At 40.9% G+C, this 15,454-nt stretch overlaps 1 protein-coding gene across 1 annotated transcript in view; it reads right to left on the reverse strand.

Moving 5' to 3' along the window:
• Positions 1-15,454, reverse strand: part of LMBRD2 (LMBR1 domain containing 2) — a 40,670-nt gene that overhangs the window by 20,815 nt on the left and 4,401 nt on the right. Inside the window, 5 exon segments of the mRNA XM_042804601.1 lie at positions 8,159-8,369; positions 9,230-9,397; positions 10,112-10,207; positions 12,020-12,099; positions 12,555-12,781. Of these exon segments, the coding sequence (XP_042660535.1) occupies positions 8,159-8,369; positions 9,230-9,397; positions 10,112-10,207; positions 12,020-12,099; positions 12,555-12,728 (729 nt within the window). The 5' untranslated portion in view covers positions 12,729-12,781.

Below are 15,454 nucleotides of genomic sequence, written 5' to 3' on the forward strand. Positions count from 1 at the left end.
AACACCATGCAGCTGCTCACCCACCCTCCCCCACTTGGGAATGAGGAGGGAATCGGAGGGGCAAAGCGAGACTCGCGGGTTGAGATAGAAACTGTTTCGTAAGAGTAATAAAATAATACAGTGACAGTATAAACAGGTAATGTACAATACAATTGCTCACCACCCGCTGAACAACATCCGCCTGCCCCTGGCTAGCAATCCTGAAACACACAGACACCATGGCAACACTCCCCGAAGTGAGAGCACGCCTTCCCACCCACTCTTTCCTTTATATGGTGAGCATAACATCACATGACATGGAATACTGGCCAATCCGGGCCCAGCACTCCAGCTCTGCTCCCCACCGCACACAGGCAGGGCATGTGGAGCTGGAGAGTCCCTGAAATCTCAGTGTGCATCACCACTCCTCCAGCTACCAAAAACAAATATGAACTCTATTCCAGCCCGAACCAGGACAGTATCCACCTGTTATTCCATATCATTTACATTATGCTGAGTTCCATATTTCTGATACATTCTGATTAATTATTATCCTCTCCTTGTTCATAAACACGTGCACATAGACGTCATTCCCTCAGTCCATGGGCCATCACTGCAGAATGTATCAGGAATTCATTTGGTCCAGAGCTTCAGGTTCCATCTGTCATAATAGTCCCTTATGGCAGGAGGAGTGATGCTCAGTCAGTAGGGTGCACGTGACCTTGGATCTGGCAGGAGGATGGCATGCAGTCTCTGTTGCAGTTGGAGCTGGTGGCTGATGCATCTGACGCTGTCTGTATTTACAGTCTGCAGCAGTCACTGGGCATCAGGTGCTGAGACCAGTCCTAACTTTATCCAAGTTCATGTTTGCCTTCATGAATATGATGCTATTAGCCTAATATGTATCAACCATAACAAAGCATTGATAGGGTGGTGTGGTGATTAATCTAATACAGTTTATTGGCTATTTTCACCTAACATTAAGTCCCCTTGAGGTACACATCGGACTTCCCCATCCTTCTGCATTACCCACCAAGTGCACCCGGGTCCTTGGGCAAAGGTAATTCCACGTATGGGCTTACCTTTACCTGAAGTAGGAATAACCCAGACAGTCTTCCCCAGCATGTTATTAAGGTACACTACTGAGACTCTATTTCCATCTACAATACGTAGAATGTTTGATTGGGCAGGGTCAGCCTGGTTGGTAGATCCTCTAGTATTAACTAACCAGGTGGCCTTTGCTAAATGTGTGTCCCAGTGTTTAAAAGTTCTGCCTCCCATTGCTCTCAGCATGGTCTTTAGTAGCCCATTGTACTGCTCAATTTTCCCGGAGGCTTAGGCATGATAGGGGATGTGATATATCCACTCAATGCCATGTTCTTCTGCCCAGGTGTTTATGAGATTATTTCAAAAATGAGTACCACTATCTGACTCAATTCTTTCTGGGGTGCCACACCGCCACAGGTCTTGGTTGTCAAGGCCCACAGTAGTGTTCCGGGCAGTGGCATGGGGCATGGCTGATGTTTCCAGCCATCTGGTAGTTGCTTCCACCATTGTGAGCACATAACGTTTGCCACGCCGCGTTTATGGGAGCGTGATGTAATCAATCTGCCAGGCCTCCCCATATCTATACTTTAACCATTGCCCTCCATACTAAAGAGCTTTTAACCACTTGGCTTGCCTGACTGCAGCACGTCTCGCATTCGTGAATAACCTGTGAGATAGTGCCCATGGTTAAGTCCACCCCTCGGTCATGAACCCATCTATATGTTGCATCTCTTCCTTGATGCCCCGAGGAGTCATGGGGCCAGCGAGCCATAAATTTTTCACCCTTATGTTGCCAGTCCAGATCTACTTGAGCCACCTTAATTTTTGCAGCTTGGTCCACCTGATAGTTGTTTTGATGTTCTTCCATCGCTCGATTTTGGGGTATATGAGCATCTACGTGGTGTACTTTCACAACCAAGTTCTCTACCTGAGCAGCAATATCTTGCCATAAGTCAGCAGCCCAGAGGGGTTTGCCTCTACGCTGCCAGCCACTTTGTTCCATAGCTGCAACCACACCCACAAGCATTTGCCACCATCCATGAGTCAGTGTAGAGCTAGAGGACTGGTCACTTTTCTTGCTCCACGATATTTAAGGCCAGCTGGATGGCTTTCACCTCTGCAAATTGACTGGATTTGCCTTCTCCTTCAGCAGCTTCTGTGACCCGTCATGTGGGGCTCCACACATTAGCCTTCCACTTCCGCTGTTTCCCTACAATGTGACAGGACCCATCGGTAAATAAGGCATATCACTTCTCATTATCTGGTAGTTCATTATATGGTGGTGCCTCTTCAGCTCAGGTCACCTCTTCCTCTAGTGACATTTCAAAATCTTTGTTTTCTGGCCAATTTGTGATTACTTCCAATATTCCTGGGTGGTTGGCATTTCCTATTCGAGCCCGCTGTGTGATGAGCGTGACCCACTTACTCCATGTAGCATCAGTTGCATGATGTGTTGAGGGGACCCTCCCTTTGAACATCCAGCCCAGTACCGGCAGTCAGGGTGCCAAGAGGAGCTGTGCTTCTGTACCAATTGCTTCTGAAGCAGCTCAAACCCCTTCGTATGCTGCCAATATCTCTTTTTCAGTTGGAGTATAACGGGCTTCAGATCCTCTATATCGAGTCCAGAATCCCAAGGGTCGACCCCGGGTCTTTCCTGGTGCCCTCTGCCAAAGACTCCAGGTAGGGCCATTCTCTCTGGCTGCAGTGTAGAGCACATTTTTAACATCATGTCCTGCCCAAATTGGCCCAAGGGCTACAGCATGAACGATTTCTTGTTTAATTTGTTCAAAAGCTTGCTGTTGCTCAGGGCCCCGTAAAAAGTCATTTTTCTTCTGGGTCACTTGATAAAGAGGGCTTACAATCTGACTGTAATTTGGAATATGCATTCTCCAGAAACCCACCACACCTAAGAAAGCTCGTGCTTCCTTTCTGCTAGTTGGTAGGGACATAGCCATTATTTTATTAATCACATCCATTGGAATCTGATGATGTCCATTTTGCCATTTGATTCCTAAAAACTGAATCTCCTGTGCAGGACTCTTGACTTTATCCTGTTTTATGGTGAAGCCAGCTCTCAAAAGAATTTTAACTACTTTTTCTCCCTTCTCAAAAACTTATTCTGCTCTATTCCCCCATACAATGATGTCATCAATGTACTGCAGGTGTTCCGGAGCTTCACCGTGTTCCAGTGCAGTGTGGATCAGTCCACGGCAAATGGTAGGGCTGTGTTTCCACACCTGGGGCAGTTGGTTCCAGGTGTATTGGACAGCCTTCCAGGTGAACGCAAACTGTGGCCTGCACTCTGCTGCCAATGGGATTGAGAAAAAGGCACTGGCAATATCAATTGTGGCGTACCACTTGGCTGCCTTTGACTCCAATTCATACTGAAGCTGTAGCATGTCTGGCACAGCAGCACTTAGCGGTGGCATGACTTCGTTCAGGCCTCGATAGTTCACTGTCAGTCTCCACTCTCCGTTAGACTTCCGCACTGGCCATATGGGGCTGTTGAAGGGTGAGTGAGTCTTGCTGATCACCCCTTGGCTCTCTAGTTGATGAATCAGTTGGTGGATGGGAACTACAGAGTCTCGGTTGGTGCAATATTGCCATCGGTGCATAGTTGTAGTAGCGATCAGCACCTGTTGTTCTTCAACCCTCAGTAGTCTCACGGCAGAAGGCTCCTCTGGGAGCCTGGGCAGAGTGGACAGCTGTTTAATTTCTTCTGTCTCCAAGGCAGTTATACCAAAAGACCACTGGTACCCTTTTGGGTCCTTAAAATGCCCTCTCTGGAGATAATCTATACCAAGAATACATGGAGCTTCCTGGCCAGTCACAATGGGGTGCTTTTGCCACTCATTCCCAGCTAGGCTCAACTCAGCGTCCACCACAGTCAGCTGTTGAGTACCTCCTGTCACTTCCGAAATACAAATAGGCTCTGTTCCTTTAAAATTCGATGACATCAGGGTGCACTGGGCACCAGTGTTCACCAGAGTCTGGGGGTCAGATGTGCCAGGCCATCGAATCCACATGGTCCAGTAAACACAGTTGTCCCTCTCCTCTACCCGGCTGGAGGCAGGGCTCCTCTAATGCTGGTCATAGTATCAATTATCAATGAAGAGGTTAGGGCGGTCTGTGTGAATTTCAGTCTCATCCTGGTTACTCACTTCTTGTAAGTATGACTTGGAAGTTCTCCTCACAGGATCAGGAGCAAAGTCAACTCTTCTATGTGGTTTGGGTAACTGATTAGCAGAGACTGGAACGGCACTTCTCCTGGAAGAATCTTGATTTGTAGCCGTTCCTACTTCCAACTCTTGAACCCACTCTCTTAGAAGGTAGGTGGGTTTCCCGTCCCATTTCCTCATGTCTTCTCCATGGTCACGCACGTAATACCATAGGTTCCCCCGTGGTGTATACCGTCTCGCTTGAGTAGGGAGCTGTTTGCTCCTGACAGCTGAGACCTTAGTCCGTGCAGGTTGAGAGTAGGACATGTCCTCTTTGAGTTGTTGGACTTCTTGTGATAGTTTTTCCACAGCCGCGATGATGGAAGAGAGACTTTCTTCGTAGTGCCGGAGTCGGCGAGCCAAGTCATCCATAGTTGGTCCCTCTTTGTCTCTCCAGTCCAATAATGCTAATACATTGGAATGGGATGATGGAACTGTACAAATTTCTGCCACATGGGCCAGGTGCATATGACTTCAACTGGGTCTATGAGTAGCTGTGCATTGTCCAGGTCATAATAAACCATCTCCTGCACAGCGAGTTCCCTCAGGTATTGGATGCCTCCCTCCATGGTGGTCCACTTACTTGGATGACATATAAGATCTTTCTTGAAGGGATAACTGTCCTTCATGCCTGACAGAAGTTGTCTCCAAAGGCTGAGTGTTTGTGTCTTTCTTCCAATAGTCTTGTCAATGCCTGCGCCCCTGGACAGTTGCCTGGCTTCTCTACCTTCTAATTCCACACTGATGGCCCCGCTATCCCAGCATCGAAGCAGCCAAGTAATGAGGTGTTCACCTGGATGGCGGCTGAAATCCTTTTGCATATCTCATAGTTCACTCAGGGATAGAGATTGGGTGATTACCACTGGCTCTGCCTCCTCCTCCTGTTCTTGTGATGGCCCTGGTTCATCATCATCTTTTACAATGTGAGGTTATTTTTTAGTGTATTTCTTCTTCTGCATGGGAGCAACTGACACCATCGTGGATTGATTCTCCGATTCACCTACAGTACTTATCGTAGGGGTCGGATTGGCTGCAGTGCCTGTTGCTGGAGTTGGAGTGGCTGCAGTGTCTGGTGGAGGTGTTGGAGTGGTTGCAGTTCCCGTTGTTTTGCTCTCAGATGCAGACACCTCTTCTTTTTGAGGATACTGCATAGTGGCAAGCAGGGTTCTGTAGGCATGGGCCAGGCCCCAGCATGTTGTAATGATCTGCGTCTCTCCTGAGGTACCATGATGACAACACACCTTTTCTAAATATTTTACTAGTTCCTCAGGATCCTGCACTTGTTCAGGGGTGAAGTTCCAAAACACTGGAGGTCCCCACTGTCCTAGGTACCTGCCCATGCTACCCCACACTCCCAGCCACCCCACAACTGTCCAACCTTGGGGTAGGCCTTTGAGTGGTATTCAGAAACAGTTGCTTAGCCCTAAACAAAACCTGAACCACATTCAGGAACACAACAGCTCCCAGTAACAAGACAACAACGTTAATATGAGCATTCCACAGATATTCAGAACTCTCAGCATTCTCAAGCATACTTGCAAGTAGCCTGGAGAAAGGGAAGATGGAAGAAGGTATTTGCGCCTTGGGTGGGCTCTCCAAGGAGAAAAGGTGGAGGGTGTAGTTACTAACCCATTCCACTAGGTGCCCCCCCAGTATACACAGACTATGACCATGATGAGTGCAAATGCCCCACTACTCTCAGGACTGACAATTTTATCATGCCATAGATTAATGTTACATAATACAGCAAGGCAAAAATCTTAATCCAATTTCCACGGGTAATAAGCAGCAGCATGGGGACTACATATGGTAAGTAATGTGATGTATAACACAACTGTAACAACAAAAAACACAATTCTAGAAGCCAAGTGAATGATATTATAACAGGATGGACAGTCAGCATTATAACAAATTTGCTAGCACACACAGATCAAGTCTGTTGTTATCTCAACCCTTCGTGCCCCACGTTGGGTGCCAAAAAGGACTGTCATGGTTTGAGCCTGGTCAGCAGCCAAACGCCACGCAGCTGCTCACCCACCCTCCCCAACTTGGGAATGAGGAGGGAATCGGAGGGGCAAAGGGAGACTTGCGGGTTGAGATAGAAACAGCTTCATAAGAGTAATAAAATAATATGGTGACAGTATAAACAGGTAATGTACAATACAATTGCTCACCACCCGCTGAACAACATCCGCCTGCCCCCGGCTAGCAATCCTGAAACACACAGACACCATGGCAACACTCCTGGAAGTGAGAGCACCCACTTCTTCCTTTATATGGTGACCATAATGTCACATGACATGGAATACTGGCCAATCCGGGCCCAGCACTCTAGCTGTGCTCCCCCCACCCCCTGCTCACCTGCACACAGGCAGGGCATGTGGAGCTGGAGAGTCCCTGAAATCTCAGTGGGCATCAGCACTCCTCCAGCTACCATACTTAGTCAATTATCATGTATCCAGTTAATACACTGTGGGAATTTAATAAATGTTTATGTACGGACTTCAAGACTTATCTCACTGTTGTCCACTCTGTTGCGGATTTAGTAATCTGTGTCATTGTCTCCCTCTTTTGAGTGAGACAGGACAAGGATCACCTCCTCCAAGGTCAGGAGCGATGCATCCTGACAAAGAGAAAGGCAGGTAAGAAAACCAGGAGGACTGCACAGATGAACAAGGAGACAAGCTCAGAAATAAAAAGGAAGCCTACAGAGGGTGGAAGCAAGGACAAGTAGCCTAGGAGGAATATACAGAGACTGTCTGAGCAGCCAGAAATCAGGTTGGGAAGGCCAAAGGCCTGATAGCATTAAATCTGGTTAGGGACAACAAGGGCAACAGAAAAGCTTCTATGGGTGTGTCCATGATAAAAGGAAGACTAGGGGAAATGTCGGCCCCCTCTGGAAGGAAACGGGAGACCTGGTTACCTAGGACATGGAAAAGACTGAGGTGCTCAATGGCTTTTTTGCCTCAGTCTTCACCAGCAAGGGCTCCAGCCACACTGCCCAAGTCACAGAAGTTAAAGGCAGGGACCACGAGAATGAAGAACCACCCACTGTAGGAGAAGATCAGACTCAAGACCATCTGAGGAACCTGGAGGTGAACAGTGAGGTCCCCCCATGGGACCTGATGAGATGCATCCATGGGTCCTGAGGGAACTGGCAGATGAAGTGGCTAAGGCACTATCCATCGTATTTGAGAAGCTGTGGTAGTACAGTGAAGTTCCCACTGACTGGAAAAGGGGAAATGTAACCCCAGTTTTTAAAATCACAGAAGGAGTTACTGCCCTACCCTACAACTCTTCAGAAGTATTATTTCCGAGCCATGGTATCAGAGCAGTAGAACAGGGAATAGCTATTGAATGGGTTGCACTTCCATTCTATTCTTGAACTGTATTTGAGCCTATTGCTCACTCAAACTGTTTGAAAAAATGATCTATATATTATCTTCTCAAAAGCCACACAGCATGGTCCTGCCAATCCAGCTTGGAAACTCTGCTCAAGATTCTAGAAATGTACTGGGAGTCAAGAATGAAAGCAAACACATACAGCTTCCATGAACACTGCTTAGACATCTGTACACTGTATTTTCAAGTTCAGTGTGGAATGTTACTTCATTATTGTCTGATATTACTCCAGAAGTGTCAATAAAAGCATCAAAATCAACAAAAAATGGCTATCAAGTTGCCATGGCTATCACGTTGCCAAGTTCTTCACATCAGTGACTATTTCTCCTTTGATTTTCACACAGGATTGAGTGCCATCAGGTGGCACACTATGGTAATTTTCTTAATTTATTGATACTTCACAGTAAATTCATGCTACTTATATTTTCCTGCCACAAGTGCCTAACACCCAGAAATTCAGAGATGATTAACAACAGTCTTCACTTATTTCATAGCAAAAACTAGTCACTTACCTCCATAATATCCTCCAAATTCTCCTCTGCATCTGCTTTTTCGGTCATCAGTTTGGCAGCTTTGAAATAGGTCTTCATGAGTAGATAACCTCTCTTGGCCCCATTCCAGTGAGAACGAGGAATTTCTACCAAACCATAACCCAAAAGCAATACAAGAAGAAAGAGACCCCATGTGTTTGCAGCAGCTATACCAATAGTCTGAAGTTGGTTCCTATGGAAAAAAAAAATAGCAAAAACATAAAAGAAAAAACAAACAGACAACATCCTCCTACCCCACGTGTAAGAAAGCAACCTTGAAGTATCTATGCACCAACATGGCTTTCAAGTTTACGGGAACAGACTTAATATCACCTGTAATTCTTGCCAAGGGTCAGTCTACTATTTGGCCACATTTAAAGATGCCATGATTTTTCTGTATCTCTCATGTTTCCGTGCCCTCTGGAGGGAAGATAAAAATGTTTGTTCTCAAAGGAATATGTTCCTTTAGGGAACAATACAAACTTAGCAAACTTACTGAAAGTGAGGTCAAAACACTGTAAGGGCGGTCATTATAAGAAACAGCCTTGAACCCGGGATTTGTATTCAGAAGTAGAAGTTGAAGGCAACAAGGAATTACATGACAGTGTTTACTACTGTATCTAGTATGGAAGACCATTAGCAATGTTAGAAGTACCAATTATTTTAACTTAACTTGTTGTCTTTAATAGAATCTACAGTAGACACAAGTGCCACACAGAATATACTGACACAGACTTTGAGGGATGTTATTCTGAAAACACTGAGAAAGTTTCTGCACTAACTTTGCAAATGCATTTGTAGGGAGAAAAATAACCCACTGTGAATATAAGAGGGTTCCTCTGGCATAAATATCAAAATCAGAAAACCAAAAGACAAATTTCTATAGTCAAAAATACACTTTCCACCAAAAAAGTTAGCAAAGCTTTCCAACTGCCTAGCAAAAATCAGGCCAACTAAAATTGTTTTTTAAAAAAGACCCATTTCATCTACAGAAGAGATTATCTGTGATAATTTCATAAGAACTCATGCAACTGCTTGCAACATTATTCTTACCACTGTAAATTGAAGTTTGGGTTTACAGCCACATATATTAAAAATGCTCCGAAAATCAGCAAGTAAGTGCCATAATAGATTGCATTCTCAATCAACGCAGTTTTAATCTTTCCAGTAATGGAGAACCCTCCTGATCTAGCATATGACTGCATGAAAGGTAGGAGAATCCTAGGAAGAAAGCAAACAAAACCAAACCACATCAGCCAACAACCAGGAAAGAAAAAAAAAAAAAAAAAAAAGACAGGGCAGTTTAACCTAAGACTGGTCTGATGGCAAATGGCAAATCTTAAACAAGCTGCAGACAAAACGAATACAGTTAGCTTCACTATAAAAAAAATCTGTGTTAATCTGTAACTTGCTACCAACCCTGATATTCTTGACTGATCTACCAAAAAGACTATTTAATGACAGATATCAGAAACCACGTATCAGTCTAACCCAAAAGCACAGACAATGTGTTTGCTGTAGCTATATCAACAGCTTTATAAAGCATATCCAATAAAACCAAATAATTACAATATTACTCAAAAATTACAAAACTTATTCATGGAATAATTTTGGTGTCTGGTTGCCTAAAACTGTTCTTTTGTTTTGTTTTTTTCAGATAATCTATCCGTAAACACCTCTATATGTATATTGCTCCATATAAACTATAAAAGTGAACCAAGAGTAAATGGCTGCCACCTGAAAAGGAGCAAAAAAAAAATGTAGGCACAATTTAGTTCAGTAATTATCAGAGAAATTTCCCTGCTAGAAAATAATGTAAGATTAGATAGCTCTGTGGAATAGCGATATATATTCTTAAAGAGTATATGACTGTTAAGATGACGTACTTAGAAGCTAAACCTGTATCATAGGCCGTCATTCTTTTGCCTTCCTTACCATGTTAAAAACTGAGACGTCCAATATACAACACGCCAGAAAATTGGCATAATTCCATTAGGAATATAACTCCAGGGTTTGAAACATTTTTGCTTACTGTAACAATATAAAGAAGATTATTGTTAGTTATAGGGCCAAGAGAATAAAAAACATTTTCTATAAATTCCCCTATCTAGAAAGGTCTTTGAAAATATCATAGAAGTAATACAGTACTATTTGAGTATACGCTACAATCATATCAGAAGAAAATAAATTGAATCACTACTTAAAAATATTTATCATTCTCCTCATCACAAACACCTGGACAAAGCAGATTTCTTAGAGAAAGAAAAACAGTAGCTCAAAGACTAAAGAAAACTAAGCAATTAAGCAATTTAAGGTTACAATTTTTGGTTTTGGGCAGGAATTACTTTCTTCATGGAAAGAAAAAACATTTCTGTAGACAGAAGACCATTCAACTTTAGTTAGTGCAGCAGGTTTTAAAAAAATATCTAGAGACCCCATCACCTAGTTGTTTCTCCTGTCACCTAGATGGATTTAGTCAGGTTTATATAAACTTTGATTTGTTGAGCCAATACTTTTCTGATACATAGTGTTTCCTTCAGAAGACCAGAAAAGCCATGACAGCCTTTTTAGTAAAAGAAAAGCAAAAGACAAAGTACCCATCCACACTATGACACTTCGGGTTTTTTCCCCACACCTGTCTGGGTAATGAAGCAATGGTGAGTCAAAGGGCAATACAGTCAATTTAACAGGAGTATCTATTGAGAAATAATTGGTGTTTTCCAGGGTCAAACTAGTTAAGCCTGAGTTATGAGTTTTTACGTACGCAGCCTAAATATTTTCAAAACTATCAAATTACCACAGAACAACAGGTAGGGTGACTAAAGGTTTCAAACTTTTAAGATCTGAATTGCACCAACACAGTATCTGCTCAATTACTACTTAAATGTGTATTTCTATTTGATATACTGAAGTCATATACTATAGTATAACATTCACCAGCATCTTCTGAAACTATAGGTGAATTGAAAGGCTATTGAATAGATTTCAAATTGTGTATTTACCTATGTTTAATGAACATACACTAGGTCATCTTCAATAAAGAGTAAAATGTTGTGTCACCAAGTCTCGCATTTTACTGTTCTTCCATGGATATACCACATCCAGGGAGCCTCCACTTTAGGGCAACAAAACTGGCAATATTTTGCATGGATGTATCAAATGACATCTTAAATGTTCTAATCATCTTACAGATAACTACACTGCAAAACTCCACAAGATGTAGCTAAAGAATGAGCAGTCACAGAAAGAGGCCACATTCACCTAAAATCACCATGTTTTAGGGATTACTTCCTTCCTGCCAGAAGACAGCGAGCAGGCCATCATTCCTTTGGTAGAATACAGTAATTTTCAGATAACACCAATTATTATATATAAACAAATATAACAAGCAATTAGATATGCAGCTTATATATAAGACAAGCTTACTAATTTCATTCATAAGGTGTAAAATTAATTTTCAGGTCTAAAGTCTTTAAGATTGTAAAGGAAAGATAAGCAATCACCAAGACCTCTCCTCATAGAAAACCAAGACTGCTTGAAAAGCTTAGTTTTATCACTTTAACAACAAAATAAAAGAAATCTAGAACAAAATTTAGACAAAAAAAAAAAAAAAAGGAATACTCGAGTAATCAGCTACAACTACTACATAACTACTACTGATAGATGCAATGCACTTTTCTTCACAGCTTCCCTCAGCTTCCTGTATGCTTACAATCTTCAAATGTCATATCACACAGATAACATTTATTAGACTTAACAACACCGTACAGTCCTATCACTTAAAAACAAATCATTACATACTTCTTTAAAAACAGTCTAATGAAGAAAACATATAGCTCATACCTTGGAGCAAGAGTAACATAAGAGCCATTACTTTCTGCAGGGCTGGAGTTAACAGCAAGTTTGCACCGATTATAAATAGTCTAAAAGACAATTAGTTTTTTATCAGTGACCAAAAAAGGTATAATATTTATTCAAAAATACTTAGTCCCATTTTCAAAGACATTTCCTGTACTTCAGGTTTACATCTGGGAGCAATTATACTAATAAACCCTCGAAACAACATGCAATCTGCAAGACAAGTAAGTAAAAAAGTGGAAGTATTATTGTGTTGTCTAAACAGATAAACAAATTTGTTATAAACAAAAAAAAAATTTTAAACAATTTGAAGTAATTTGTTATCTGATGAGATCAACAAAACATAGAATTAATTGTAAACACAGACACTGTCATGCAAAAAGTTAACAAGTGTTTAGTTTAATAAAATATTATTTGGAAAATTTATTTGCTGTTTAAGATACTGTCTTTTGAAATTATTATTTTGAAAAAGTGCCATATAAATTTTATTCAACTAAACAAAATCTCACAAGTCTCTTACCGTACTGACATCCAGAGGCAGTATAAATACAATAAGAAAGCAGAGATACCAAGCCAATAATGTTGCTATGATCACCAGCCTATGCTGTTTCTTGAAATCCCCATACCGATGAAGTAGGAACAAGGCCAGAAAAAAGACAAATACTATCTCAAGGCCCAACGCTGCACCACTCATTATTGAATGTTCACTCCAGTCACACAGCACAGATCACTTACAGCAGATTGGAACTGTAAGACAGACATTTAATTACATTAAAATTTCTGGAAGATATTCACTCAGGAAAGAGCTGTTTAACAGACATTTTTAAACATAATAATAGACTTTTCTTATTTTACATTAAAAGGACTCTGATCAGATAAAGAACAGTATTTTCAGCAAGGTGCTCTAAAGTCCTCTGCAGAAATCAAACTATTGTGTCATTACAACTTTGTCATTTCTAGCACCGTATTAGATAAACTCCTCTTCATCTTCTTGATATACAATAGATCCAGAAGTCAAATCTCTATCTTTGCATAAGACTGTAAGCCTAACTTTTAATGTATAAATTTTAAAAGAAAAAGAAAATCTATTTGGCTCTTGTCTGTTTTTTGTTTTTTTCTTTTAGAAGAAATCAACTAATTTGGACAAATGGTTAAATGTTTAAATGACATGTTTCTAAAAAGCTAATGAGCAACTTTTTTAATGGTTTATTCCTCAATTATGTATTTAAATTTTGTACAGTGTGTTAACAGAGCATAAAAATACAGAAAAGCATGTTAGTCTACTTGATGGACTACTTTTAGGCTTGAAATTTTATGTAATAAGAGGCAACATGATAGCTAATTCACCTTCCTACTCCTATTCTGTTCTTGTTCAGAGAAACAAAAGCCTCAATTCATTCATTATTTGTCTTGCCATGATGCATTTTTGATTTGCTCATCCTTCTGTGTTTAGTTACTCAGTGTTATAGCCAGGACTGCTAAGAGTGCCTAGAAAGTATACAACTCTTCATACAGGTGTGCTATTGTGCAAAGGGCCAGTGAGCTGCACAGATCTATTAGAGAAATTTTCACTGACTTGTTACATTGTTAGTTATACTGCTTCTAACCTTTCAATAAGTATCATTTTACCACAGGCACCTCACACATTAAAAAAAAATAAAAAATTATTGCTCTGGTCAGGCTGACTTGCTTCTCCACCAAGGTTATCATTTTAACTGGTTTGATTTAACCAAAACAGTTTTTGCTATGGCTTCCCCACTGTTGTATTTTCAGTGCTTTCACTTTTCACTGGAACTTCAGAGATTTAAAAGAAATGCTACTACTAAAATTTCCCTCTATTTACTTTTAAATCCCTTCAGAATTTAAAGTGAACCATTTCTTTTACTAACCTCTCAGTACACTGCTTAACCAGTATATTTACCGATATGGATGAGGGCACTAAGCAATGAAAACTGTCTTATTTCCACTAAAATACTACAGAGCTTGTGATGCTAGTAGTTCCTTGAGGACATACAGGACAATTATTCTGTGATTCTTCCCCAGAGATTTGTTTTCCCTCATTTTGCTACTTTCACATGTAATTTCCAAATAGTAAGAGTAGTCTGTTTACTTCATATCATCTGTTACACACAGAGCATCCCATATTCTAAAATCAGCTTGAGTTACCTTCCTGTTTCTTACCAAAGCTGCATACACTTACTTTTTATCTTCTGCCTTTCATCTAGTATGGTCATCAAATCATTAGCATTTCTGTTAGGTCAAAGCATCCCCTTACTATCTGCCTATACTATATTTTGGCTAGATCATTTGTAAATCATGAATCCAGGATATCTAACCTATTTCTCAAACACTCTAAAGAAGTCCTTGTCTATTCTATTGTACCATTCTTGTTTCCTCAGAAAACAAGCTTTTTTATTTATAGTATAGTAACAAATTCCACCAAAAAAATATGAATGGAAAAGAAATACTATGTATCAGCTTCATCAAGGCAGTGCTATAGGACATACATAGCTTTGGGTACCCATTATTGCCACACCTTCTTCTGTGTAAATAAAAAAAGAATATGTATACAGTGTGCCCTCCATTAGTCACACCTACAAAGTATTTTACTACAGTAGCACTTTAAAAACTGCTATCAAAACACAAGGTGAAAAGTATTTGTGCGAGATAGTGTACTCAGTTACTACCATGAAGTAACTTCCAAAAAGTTGACAAAATGTACTGAATATGGTAAAATAGAGAGGGAGTTGAGTCCTACCACAACTTAACTCACTTTCAAAAAGCAACTTTGCAGTCAAATAAACATCATTTTTCTGCTCTTCACCTGGTTCCTATTTTAATCTCAAAATACAAAATGAAAGGCCTGATTTTTACCAGACTACAACTGATGACTAATAGGAGTTGCTTTGAAATAAAGTATACACATTTTCAAAATTACAATTCAAAATTTTTGGAAAGAAACCACTTAAAACTAGCTCTCCACACAAACAGCTTAAATGGAAAAAAAAAAATCCACAAGGTGAGAAGTGCAAAGCTTGAGAGGAGCTCTTACTGTGAACTAAATCCTGACTAACAGGACAGCCGTATTTGGGACCCACGCTACTCTAATCATTTGTATCAGACCTTATAATATATTACTGCAGGCTATAAAGTCATGCCTTCTTGTGGCAAGCAGCATTTGCCACTGAACCTGGCTGTTAGCTCAAAGGAAGTTAAGTTCCTTACCCATAGTTCTGTTTCTTCATTTTACTTAGGCTTCTCACAACTAGCACATGGCTCCCTAGTATCAGCAGAAATTCCAGATCTCCTAAACAATGTTCTCCTGAGATCCATGAATTACTTCAGAAGAGTTCTCTTGTACTCCACAACCTTCAACTGCTTAGAAGATACTACTATTAAACAATGACAAAAAGTAACAGA

Source organism: Tyto alba, unplaced genomic scaffold (genome assembly GCF_018691265.1).
Source record: "Tyto alba isolate M040663 unplaced genomic scaffold, T.alba_DEE_v4.0 Super-Scaffold_42, whole genome shotgun sequence".
Lineage (NCBI taxonomy): Eukaryota > Metazoa > Chordata > Aves > Strigiformes > Tytonidae > Tyto > Tyto alba.